The 12,676-nt window shown below is 50.7% G+C and overlaps 1 protein-coding gene across 1 annotated transcript; it reads right to left on the bottom strand.

The window, feature by feature from the left end:
- Positions 1-282: 282 nt before the first annotated feature.
- On the bottom strand, positions 283-9,563 carry RFT1 (RFT1 glycolipid translocator homolog; the record flags this gene model as incomplete). The annotated part of the gene is made up of 13 exons (XM_079540212.1): positions 283-447; positions 1,385-1,634; positions 2,568-2,673; positions 3,574-3,718; positions 4,367-4,497; positions 5,760-5,810; positions 6,076-6,154; positions 6,885-7,019; positions 7,630-7,731; positions 8,307-8,496; positions 9,047-9,163; positions 9,298-9,383; positions 9,501-9,563. 13 exons carry the CDS (start codon positions 9,561-9,563, stop codon positions 283-285), a joined length of 1,620 nt encoding a protein of 539 aa, XP_079396338.1.
- Between the last annotated feature and the right edge of the window lie 3,113 nt (positions 9,564-12,676).

The following is a 12,676-nucleotide window of genomic DNA, read 5'->3' as shown; positions in this document are numbered from 1 at the left end:
CTCTGGCCATCGGTTTACGTCAGGAATTACATCAGGTGCATTACAGACCTTCATCACCAAAGAGGCCATTGGAAGAAAAGCTCAAATAGAACGATGCAGGAAGAGAAAATTACTCGGCTCTCTTCATCTGTGTGGACTAGCTTAGTCAGCAACCATTTATACTGTCACTACCAATACTTCCAACAAACTCACGTGGAAATCTTTCTCCACGCAGACCTGTGCAAAAAATACAACCCTCTGCAACTGCAACCATGTACAAGAACCATTCTGCCCACGAGCATTTCACGTTCCTTTCTTCATATACTGGGAGATAAACTGGCTTCTGACAAAGCGGACCAGCTTGGTCTCCGTGCAGAACATGGTGATGGTGGTAGCTGCAAAGCACAGCGCCCCAATGCTGATGTGAATCAGCCTTGCCATCCAGCCCTTGTCGCAGCAGAACAGTGCCTGAAACAAAGGAAACAAGCAATTGAAGGAAAACCACTCAGCACAAGGTAGGCCAGCTGTTACACTACAGCATGAGCTCCAGTGCCTCTTGAGACCATCCCACCACGACATCACAGGGAGCACGGGCAGTGGGTGCAAGAAACATCTGTCACATGCACCCATCCTACCATAAACCATCCTTCCTAGTCACAGCACTTGCTTTAAAATACAGAACAACAAACAACAGAAAGTCAAGTGGCAGAAAATGAGCATTCCGCACATACCTGCTAGATGTGGAAGTTATTTGCCATGGCAAATGGTTACCAGGAAAACTCTGCTGATGCTGTCCAACAGATCTGCCATTCTGCCCCAACCTACTCAGCTGCCTTTCAGAAAAAAGGCCACTGCAAACCTCCCATGCCAAACATAAAGCTCTCCTTTCTAAGGCATCACGGAATGTCCACCTGTCACACTCTTGTACTCCCTAACACCACTACCTCTGCAGTAACTGGTCTGTGCAATTACCACTCTGCAACCTCAATGCAAGCAGTAAAGGCACTTGGAGACGTTTCTGTTTTGGTGCTTGTTTTGCTTGTTGTTACTGTTTTTGTTTCTTTAAACAGAAATTTTCATGACCTTTCTTTGCACTGTCACCATCAGTTATCAAGCACTAAGAACGTGGATGTATGGGCAGGCAGCAGAACTGTTCTACTCATTAGCTACATGGTTCCCTGCCACCTGGAGAAGGCGTAGCAGGCAGGCACATGTTTGGAGATGAATATAATTACGTGTCTGTGTTGAATTCTAAACAGACCTATGCACAGCCTCGCAGGCCTGAATGGAAATCTGCCAGGCTATGGTTATAAGCCTCTTCTGTTAACAGCATTTCTTTCCTTCTGGTGACAAAGCCAGCTGACAAACCTCGCAGTGAAAGGAAAATCCTGAGGCAGATACTTACCTCTGAGTAAGCAGTAATTCCTCCACTTATGACATAAGCCAGTATTAAGAATGGTGAGGGAAGCAAGCCTGTCAAAGGCCTGTAGGAGCTTTCCTTGAAGTAACCATAGATATAATGGATGCTGTGAGCAATGCGAATACCCATATTAAAGCAGTTGGCAAGGATAAAGCCAACGCTTCCACACCAGCGGGTCAAGAAGTAAGAGCTGCACAGGAACAGGAAGGACAAGGCCAGCATAACAAAGTTGTATCTAGGAAGAAGAAACAACAGAAACAACATATATAACACATACAGTTGCATTGCTTCATTACTAAACGCATTTTCAAAAGAAAAAAATCCACTAGTTTGCTGAAATGCAGGAATGACAACTCCTCTCATCTACGACAGATGGCAAGGTTGAGATCAGAGCTATGAAGAAAAGAAATCACCACAAGGTTAAAAACTACACTGAGCAAAATAAAAAGAATTTCTTTCTTTCTGTCAAAAGCAGATGTCATTTAATTGATGACCTAACAAAACAAAACAAAGCCAAAATAATTTGGAATGGCCTTATAATGGACAACTGCTGCAGAAGAGAAACAAGTCCGATGGCAGCCATCAGGCTGCAGTGCCAACACAGCAGAACAAACAGAGAGCCAACAAAACATCCAGGCTGGGAGAGATCTCAGGAAGCCATGCAGTGCAACGCTCTCCTCAAGGCAGACATAGCACTGAGCTCACGTGCCTGACTCACTTCATCCCAAACGTGCTCTATAGAAACTGCATCTAAAAGCTCTAACAGCTGCAGGTATTAGTGAACTTTCAGTAACAGTCCACCTTACAAACTGAAGGTCAATTCAAGTACACGTACACTAAATAAGACTCCACATCTAAATCCCTTTCCCTGTTTGCTGTCCACCAAAAGCTAAGAGCCTTCTCAATTCACTTTTCTTTACCCAAAGGGTTGAACAGTTACTAAAGCTTCTACACTGAGGTCTGTACTCCAGCAGCTCAATTGGCAGTCTGGGCTTCAAGGGGCAGGAACACAGTCCTTAAAATGACTGCCCAAAGAAACTGGCACCTCAGGAACTGAAAAGCATTTCCAAGCAAATATCCAAGCAGAACATTTGCTCCCCATCCACAGCTTAACTCCATGCACATCACATACAGATGGTTACAGGAAGGCACAGGGCATACTCCTCACCTGTCCACCTCCTCTTTGCACATCAGAGCAAACGTGAAACATTCTGTTACTCCATTCACAGCAAGAAATAGGACATACAAAGAGTAGCACCGCAGAAGGTCTGGACCTAAAACAAAGCAAAGACAACAACATCACAAGGGTAAAGAGATCGTTATTTCTTTTACAAAACCACACTGGTTTTATACTCGACGACAGAAGCTGTAACATCATCACTGCTGATACTGGCAGCTTCTACATGCCTCTGAGGAGCTTCTGGGCAACACATCTGGACAAGAACACAAACAGAAAACACAAGGCCAAGCAAAACCAAAACCAAAATACAAGAGAGCAGCAGCTGTTAACGTCAAAGAGAAGATCTCCACCACCAAAGTGATGACTGCACTAAATGGGATTCTCTACCTACTGCAAACCAATTCTTTCACTGCACAGAGATCTGTGAGAAAGGATCCAGCAGACACTGTAATGTGCTCAGAGCAATCAAATGCAAGTTTGGAATACAAAAGGAAGATGAAAAAAACAACAGAGCTGCTCAACATATTCAACACCACATTAAGGAATAGACAGACTAGGTTACATAGCTAGATTAGATAGCTGGATTAAAACCAGATATTTACATTTTACAGGTCACAGATACGGGTAACTTCAAAGTTCATGAGAAGCCAATCTCTTGATCCCTCCTTCCTTGTAAACTCCTAATACGGTTAACACTACTGCCGAGCAACATTCCAGCCTCTGCAATCATCCCTACGGGCAACCTTGGGAGCTGCAGCGCTGCCACAGCTGCAATAGTTTAAGTGTAAGCATCTACAGGAGGACAAAGGACTTCAATTATTCTGCCAGAATAAGGCCAGGTGACAGCACAGCAGAATGCAGTTCCAAACGCACACTGGGACTCGGGGCTGAAAGCTTCTTTTAAGCTGAGCTGATTCTTCTCAGGCAGAAAGCTGACCGAGCCAAGAACTCAGCACAGAGCTGAGAAGCAAAAACTGCAGCTCAAACTTTTTACCTGTTCCGGAGCTGAGCATCGAACCTCCATAAATATCCAGAGCCAGCTGAGAAAAGGCATAGCCGAAAACAGCAATGGTAAGGCCGATCAGAAGCACCAGCTTCAACAGCAACTCCAACACGTCTGCAGCCAGAGCAACATCATCCTGGGCAGAAAACAAAAACACAACCACAAAAGCCAGCAGTCAATTACAGCAACCAGAATCAGCACTGCTGCTGTTCTCACCAAGAAAAACTATTCCACGGGGAAAACCTCCACTGGCACCAAGCAAGGCAGCATCAAAACTATTCTTTGCTCCTGAAACACCTCCACACCTGGTCCTAGCTTCCAACTGTGCTCATGTATTCTTCTTCTCTCCCGTGTGACACGCAGAACTCTAAACTAAGATCAGCCATTAACAGCTCTGTTGCAGGCTTTAAGGAAAGGGGAAAACAGCAGCTGCACCTGCTAACAGCCAGCAAACAGCAAAGGAAAGCGCAGCATTTGCCCAAGGCCACAGCCTGAAGCACCCAAAGGGTCACATCTTCACTGCCACCTTGGACTACGAGTTTTGCCACAGCACATGGAGCAACTGCAGCTCCCAGACGACGCAGTGTTATGCTACTGCGCCCCTAACTCCTTCTTTGCTAGCTTTTCACCTGCTTGCTTTTTGCTCCAGACCCCTTGGGCACGCTCTCCACTTCAAATTGCTTTCCATTTCAACAGTCTCGATGCACGCCAGTCACATTCCTGATACAATTCAGCTCCAACAGAAGGCAAGCATTGCATGTGGAACCAAGAGTGACAAGCATACCTGCTTCTGATCCTTTACGTTCTTCCCTCTTTCCAACACTTGAGCGAAAAAGACATAAAAGCTCTCTTCAATAGGCAAAAAGATGAACCTGGCCACCAGCGAACCCAGATTGTTCACGGTATCATACACACCTGTACAAACAAAAGACACCAACAAGCTGTCACTTTTTTCTGCCACAATTCCAGGACTAACAGCAGCACAAATTCCTATCCCACATTTCTGACAAACAAAGAGAAAACCAGCGGAACTTCATCCAGCGACAGCCCCAAACACCCCCAGGCAGCCCCTTCAGTGCTTACTGCAGGGAAGAGAACAGAGCCAGATGAAAGAGAATCTGGTCTCTGAATGGCAACAGGAGAGCAAAGCTTTCACTGACAGGGAGGAAGAGAAAGATGGGCATTGTTAGCTTGAGGCGCTGTTGGTTTCTTGCTTTTTGCTCCCATTGAAGTGAACAAGGAACCCCAGGTAACGTTTTACCAGCACTTCCAGGCTCAGGAAGACACCAAGCATTGCTCCCAGTCTGCTAAGACATCTGGCTGTATTACCAGAACACAGACAGCAAATCATGAGGGGTTCAGCACATGGACAAATGCTGTGCAACTTCACAGAGAAACGACACGGTGCGGTTCTGACTGATTCCACACCATCCCCATTCAAACTCTCGTAACGTTTGCAGAGCACAAGCATTTCTGCACTCGTCCATTTTATAAAGACCGTCCAGTAGGAGGCAGCTTATTTGTTCCCTGGGAGGGCCAGCAGTGGATGAACCTTCCGGCAGCGAGAGCATAAAGCCTGTGCTTATGGGAGAACAGGAATTCAAAACAGCCAAGAAACTTCCAACAGCGGGCCAGCAATTACGGCCTGTTCTCCTGCCCAGGCGAGACCTGTGGTGCTGCCCCCTGAACTGCTGCTGCCGTGCATCACTCCGTAACGACACAGTGCTCTCATGGAACACGTTCAGTGGGAGATGTAATGCTACAAACAGCAGTGCTCCTGCTGGAACAGCCAGCACAGGCTCCACAGGAAGAAAACGGGACCAAAGGAAGAGAAGGAACTGCAGCGCATCAGATTCCTTCCTCTTCCAGTTTTTTAAAATGGAAACAAGATGCACAGCAAAACAGACACAACTGCACAGTTCTGATCCAAAGCAAAACATTCTTTACATGCACGACCCTCAAATAAGCTGCTTTGGTTTTGGTTGTTGGTTTGTTGGTGTGGGCTTTGTTTTTTTTTCATATCCGTTTGTCCAACATTCTCTGAAATGCACCTCAAAGTCCCAATGCCACTGAATCCTCCCACAACGTCACGTTATTTTCAAGTGGTTTCCAGTATTTTCAGAAGCAGACAACAAGTAGAAAATTCTGCCGCTGTCCCACAGCATCACCACACTCACCCTGATCGCCAAAATCGATCACGTTCAGAAAAGTCATCACGTATCGCTCACCTGCAAGTTCAGAATACAGAAGTCAGGACAAGCCCCTACACCTCCCCCAGGTGTGCTCAGGCACTGCTCACAGGCAGCAATCGAGAGACACGTCTCACAGGACAGCGCTGATGCTCCATACGCCTTCAATCACTGCCTCTGGCTCGGCAGCACCTGCTGGTGCCGCTCTTGAACGCCGCCCCCCCCAGCCTTCCCAGGCTCCGTGTTCACCTGGTGCCCAGCATTCACTTGCCTTTCCCCAGCACCCCAACACGTCCAGCCTCACCCTCTGTCAAAATCTGCTTCAGGAAGGATTGCTTGAAGAAGCTCCAAGTCAGCCGCGCTTCCTTCCAGTTAAGGAAAGGCTGCAACACCCAACAAACAACGTCACTCCCACCTGGCTGACTTCCTCCCTTGCGCACAATCACCATCGCTGCAGACAGACCGAGGAACTGCAACAGCTTCCTACAGCACACAGCACTCGACAGGATGAGATGGGGAAAAGTCACCTAGCGCACCGATGGAACACTCAGAACCCTCACGGTAAAATTCATCTTTCAGTGCTCTTCAAAGCCTTCCCGCAAGTCTCACAAGCCAGAACTGCCTTTCTATTCTCCATCCCTCAATCTCACCCTCACAATGCCTTCTTCCTCACCATGCCTTTTCAGTTCCTTCTTCGCCCCATCTCCTTTCCAGAGGACATCAGAGATCTGAGTATCTGTAGGACGCTGTGCACCACCACGTCTTGCTGGAGGAAAAGCTGAAGTACCAGCACTGTAAGATGGCCCTGGATTCTCTCCTGCCTTCGCCTGGTACCTGCTCACTCCCTTGAACACTGCAAATGTTCCAGCTCCAATTAACGGGTTGCGCAAAGCTACAAGACAGCCAACGAGGCCCAGAAACAGAGAGCTCCAGGTTCCTCGTGGTCTTCTGACAAGGATTTGAACGCACCAACTGTAAATGGAATTTCATGCAACCGTCCTTCCTGACCAGCCGTACTTCATAACCTCAGAATCTCTCACTTCACTCCAGCGCCTCCACACAGTTTGCAAAAGTTCTCTCCTCAAAGACTTGAGAACAAACTGTGCGACCCACCTGAGCTTCCATCAAGTTCGGTAACAGAGCTTTCATTGTTGGGATTGGAAAGGACTTCTTTGCTGCTTCAGGAGATCCCAAGAACTTGGCAAAATAAACCACGTAGCACATTACCAAAACACTGGTGTATAAAAGCTGAAAAGATGGGGAAGGAAAGAATTAAAAACCAATAAATAGTAGAACAAAACCAACTTACAATCATAGAGTCACAAGCTAGCTTCCCCAAGTCAGTGGGAACTGAAGGCAGTAAGAAGTTCTCACTCCTGTCAAATTTCAATCAGGCTGAAGGCATTACTGTAACTCCCCTCCACCCACACAGAATGCTGTTGATTTAAATTTCTCTAATCAGCAGATCAGCATCACAGTCCTGTGCCAACCTTCCTCACCTCCCATTCAGTATTTTTAGAAAGAGCCTGTTGAGTCCAATTTAAAAACAACTATTTGGTCAAAACACAGCTGACGCGCTTCCAAAGCAGTCAAAGCACATACAGCATCACAGCCTCATTTGCAAAACCTGTCTTTCTGCACGCAACAAAGGTGCTCTCTTGCACCTCCATTAAACTGACTGGGGTCAAAACATCAAGTCAGTAACAGCTATCACCACAGCTCTCAACGTTTAAATCCTACCCTTAAAGGAACCTTCCCTCACCTCCCCAGTGCTCTTCAGCAGGCTACACGTCAAAGGCAGCAGCAAGTGACTCTTCAGAGCAAGAACTGATGTCGAGAAAGAAGACAGGAGGCTTACCTGAGCCAAGGAAAAAATGTAGAGGCCCCACTGTGGATAAAGGATGACTAGAACAACCGTCAGAATGCATTTTGACACTACGGAAAGGCTTTCAGCAATTACCTTCAAGAAAGAGAGAACAGAGAACGTTCCTTTTTGCCAGCTTAAGCACCTACAGGAACACAAAGCACTTCAGTTTCACACGCACAGCCCAACTTAGACTGCAGTCTCTCTGCACATCCTCGCATCTCATGGTGCACAATTCCCCTGTGGCACTGCCCCAGCCCCCACACGGCAGTACATCTGGCTTCACACAGCCGTGATCCCAGCTGTTGCCCTTCACCATCTCACCCCGGCAGTGGAAAGCACAACTGGGGAAGCCATCTGTGCCTCCCTCTGATTAACACTCATGATTACGTATTTAATGACCATAAGGCGATCACTTCTAAATAAATTAATTTCCTTTCTTGAGCACGAGCAAACTGAGCGTTGTAACATATCTGCTACAACTAAGTCATGCAGCATTAAGCAGCCCGTAACTTTATTTACTTTTTAAAACACTCCTGAACACATACAGAGCCCGTTCAGGAATCCGTTCTTTACATCACTGTTTTCAACAGGAAAAGATTTCTCTCTCTCCCTCTCCCTAACACACACACACACACACACCGCCCCATGCACGTAGCTTCCTTACTAACCTTAAGTCTTACAAACAAGTGAGCCTGGGCTAAAACCCAGAACGGTTCTCCTAGAAGCTCAACAACCGCAGAAAGGCCAAACGCCACAACAGCGGCCCCGTAATGAGGAACCGCTGACGGATCAGGAACTTCAAGGAAGTGCAGCCAGACGAAGCCCAAGAAAACAGACCAAAAAACACCAAGAGGGACTCTAAAAAGTGAACGTAACAACAGTCAGGTTTTCTCAGGCAGAAAAAAGAACGGGAGAAAATCTGATTACAGTTTCACGTGCTGGTCTACTTTCCTTAGTTTTGAAGCGATCTGATGAATTCATTTCTATTGCAACTGCAACCTTGGGTGTAAAACCTGTAGCTACGAGTTGCCACGCGCTGCTCCGAGCTGTGGTGTAAAACCTGTAACAGCAACGTGCAACCACACGTTTTGATGCCACTACTCCAAGTGCTGTGCCGAGCCTTCCACGCAACAACAGCGCAGTCAGCAGAAGAAAACACGCCCGCGACCCAGCCGTGCCGGCTGCCAGCAGCACCGCAGCGCCAGGCCCTTCCGGCAGCGGCCGCCGCCAGCAAAGCCGAGCGGGGCACGCGGTGCGGACGCGCACTGCCTTCTGCCGATGCCGCTTCGGGACCCGCGCCCTCGGCCGGAGCGCGGCAGGTTTCACGGCCCCGCGGCGGGGCGAATCCGAGCCCCCGCTCTCACATCCCCGAACCGCCCGACGTTCGACTCGGCCGGGGAGCTCTCACGTCAGCCATAGCAGGTTGATGGTCGCGGCCCAGCTCCGCTCCGCGCCGCCGCTCAAGCAGGCCCTGCGGAACGCCTCCCTGGCCAGGAAGACGGCCGTGGAATAGAGCAGAGTCAGCCTGCAGGAGACGGGAGGGGAAACGCGCGATCGGTCCCTCGCTCGCCGCCTCCGCGGGGCCCGCCGTTCACCCGTCCCGCCGCGCGGAACCGAACGCGGCCACGCGAGGCGGCCGGAAGGCGGAACGGCGATCACCTCACGCCGACGACGCCGACGAGCTCCCTGGAGAGGCGGCGCAGCGTCAGGGCGTTCAGCGCGAAGGCGGCAGCCCGGAACAGCACCTGCGGAGGAAGCGGGGCGGGAAGCGCCGCCGGGGGACCGGGCCGGCCGCCAGGGCGCCGCCGAGGAGGGCGAGAAGCGGCGGAGGGGGGGAGGGGAAGGGACGCGGCGGCCCGCACCTGCAGCAGGGCGCCTGAGGAGGCCAGGCGGGCGGTCTGGCGCAGCGCGGCACGCGCGGCCATGGGCCCCGAGCGGCCCCGAGCGGCCAGCCGGAAACGCCGCCGGCGCGCCGCGATGACGTCAGGTGGGCGGCGATGCTCACTGCGCCCGCCCCGCCCCGCCTCCTGCGCGGGCCGGGGCTCTGCTTCGCTCGGCGCTCCTGCGGGCGCTCCGCCCTTCTGTCTGACGGCGGCCGCTGGAAGCGCGTTCGGAGGAAAAGCGAAGAGTGCGGCCGGCAGGCTGAGTCCGGCTCCCTCGTGACGGAACGCGAGCGGCAGGGCCGGTCGGTCAGGGCGTAGAGAACGCCGAGGAAAACGGCTCTGCCTGACACGGACCGCTGCAAAGAAGGCGCCGAGAACATTTTCCTTACCCTCAGCGGCCACGTTCCTGCCGCACGCGGTACAGGAGGGAGATTCTCTCCTTTGACCGTTAAGATACGTGTTAAAAAAGGGCTTTCTCTCTTCTGCCCCAACAGCCGAGCTGAGTTCAAGCTCCGGGCTTTTGCCTTTCCGATGTTCTCCCCAGTGCGCATCCCAACAACTGGAATACCCAAATAATTTGTCAGGACGGTACCTGTGATACCGGCAGACTTTATTCACAGTGGCAATGTCCTGCAGAGACAGCGCGACATCTTTTATGCCCTATTACCCGACTCTGATCTCTTCCTCCCCTGGGTCCTCTTTGCCTGAGTGCTTCAGGTTCTCAAATCTTCTCAATTCTTTCCTATGGTACGATTTCGTAGACATCTTCCTCTTCGTCCCTTTCTTCATTCCCCACCTCCTCTAACACCATCATTTTATCCGTTTTTTTATTGGGGGTGGCTCCACTGGTGTTTGCTTTCAGTAGGTAAGTATGGACACAATCATCCATTTCCATTTACCAACCAGGACTGCAGCCATCCAGGGATAGGGGTATTTATTCCTGAATTCTCCGTGGAGAAATCAGTCGGCCGCCTCGCCCTAGGAAACCTTATGGGTGGGCCTCCCACCGCATCCTCACGCACCTCTCCCTCGAGTCCCAGAGCCTCAACCCCAGTACACAGGGGCACCGGTGGAACCGAGGTGGGTCGGGATGGGGGTTGCCGTGACACCCAGCTGGGAGCAGCTTCCGCTCCTCCTCTTCCCTTAGCGTGTACCAAACCCGCGTGTCATTTCTGTGTTCCACAAGGCGCCACTCAGGGAAGGCACAGGGACTGCCAGAGCAGCAGTGCATCAGCAAGACAAGGGGATGCAGGGAGCGGCACCTGGCGGAGCGGGGGGGTGCCAAAGCTTTACCTTGGAAGCCTCGGGAACCGAGAGCAACCGAGGGCCTGCAGCCATCTGAGCCCAGGCCGGAACTTGCCTTCTCACAGCGCAGCAGGGCAGGCTGTGGGCAGCGCTAGGCACAGATCCCAAGGAGAACGCGGCCACTTCAGGAAGCGGCGTCGGACATCTCACGGGCTGCAGCGGCACAGCAGAGCAGAGCGGGACAGTCCTTTCCTGGGCAGTGCCGGGCCTGATGCGCCTGTATAATCAAGATGCTATAATTGCAATATAGTTGTTTAATCAACAGATATCAAGATGTTGTAATCACAATATAATCGAGAGAATCAAGCAAGGTAGACAATGATCACAAAGAGAATAAGCAGAAGAGCTTACCCTTCGGCTGAGCTCACCAGAAGACACCAAGAGAGGGGATCTCCAGAAGAGATCCTTCCCCTCTGGTAGCCAGCTCTTAAATAGGTCTAGGAGGAGTGGAGCCTGGCTCCACCCCTTCCGGCAGCACAGGTGAATTGCCTTCACCTGTGCTCCTCTGGCTGACTCATGGCTCGCCTCAGGTGATTAATCAGAGGTTCAGGCCGTGACTCAGCAGTTCCCATACACTCCACCCCTTCACGGCATGAACCACTGATCAGGTTAACAAAAGGGTGAGCTTTCCCTAATACAGAGATCCGGTATATCGCGACGCTTATACAATTTTATCGCGACGTGTGTTGGTACAGTTCAAGACAAGTGATGATTAGTGAATGTCCATGTTCTTCTATGGGCCAGTGCTCGATGATGTGACTGGAGGCATGAGGTCCTGAGGTGCAGGTCTGTTCTATGTTCCATCAGTCCCATGCAGACCATCACCAGGTGTTGTACGTGATCTGACAGCAACACTGGAACACTTGATGGCGTTTTGTTCCTTCCGGTGGTCCTGAAGGCTCACAGACTCACGGGGAGTAATACAGATGTTTTACAGGTACCAGGAGGGGAAGGTCTGCTCTCCAGGGCAAGATACAGGCCGTATTTCTGTCTTGGGTCAACACTTCCGCTTGTACGGGGGCACGTCCTGGCCGCCTGTACCACACCTTTTGGCCGGATATCTGCGGCTGCATAACGATATCAGGCACCAAAGGAGGTGTCCTGATCTGCCACAGGGACACGATGGGGGTCCCTTTAGCAATAAAGATCGGAGTGTTGACCACAATATCAGTAGGCCATGTACCTATTACTGGAGGGACTACTGAGCCTCCCACCTCCAATAGTCTCCCCCAAGGTGCAAGTAGGCCACACCACTTGGGTCCTACTTGCACCTTCCAGGGCCATTTTATTTTATGGGTACCTGGCTCTAAATTTTCAGGGGCAGGGAGCAGAAGATTATTTTCATTACCAATCTGGGGTCTTACCTGATGATCAGTGCCCGTAATTTGGATCCTAAGCGGGGTGGCCCATGTCGTCTGCAACATTCTCAGGGCACTGGGTCTGCCGTCTCGAGGTCTTTCATTCAGGTCCCGCAGGGTTTCATACAGTCTTTTTGTCCACCCCTGCAGGGACTGGGAGTCTGTCTTCAGGGCAGCCTTAAGAATACCATTATAACGTTCGATGAGGCCTGCCCCCGTTGGATTATATGGCAGGTGGAATCGCCATTCGATGTTATTTTCTTCTGCCCAGCGCTGTATCGTTGCACCAGTAAAATGAGTCCCTTGGTCGCTCTCGATGACTTGCGGTGTCCCGTAGGCAGACATCAGTTTAGTGAGTGCCTTGATGGTATATGCCTGGTTTGCTTTTGGTACTGGATAGGCCTGCAGTAGCCCACTTGCAGTATCGACACAGGTCAGGGCGTATCTTGCCCCTTCGGAACGAGGAAGGGGCCCGATGTAATCGACCTGCCA

This window comes from Tetrao urogallus, assembly GCF_951394365.1.
Source record: "Tetrao urogallus genome assembly, chromosome: 10".
Lineage (NCBI taxonomy): Eukaryota > Metazoa > Chordata > Aves > Galliformes > Phasianidae > Tetrao > Tetrao urogallus.
The sequence above is the reverse complement of the archived record's forward strand: the minus strand, read 5'-3'. Positions and strand labels throughout refer to the sequence as shown.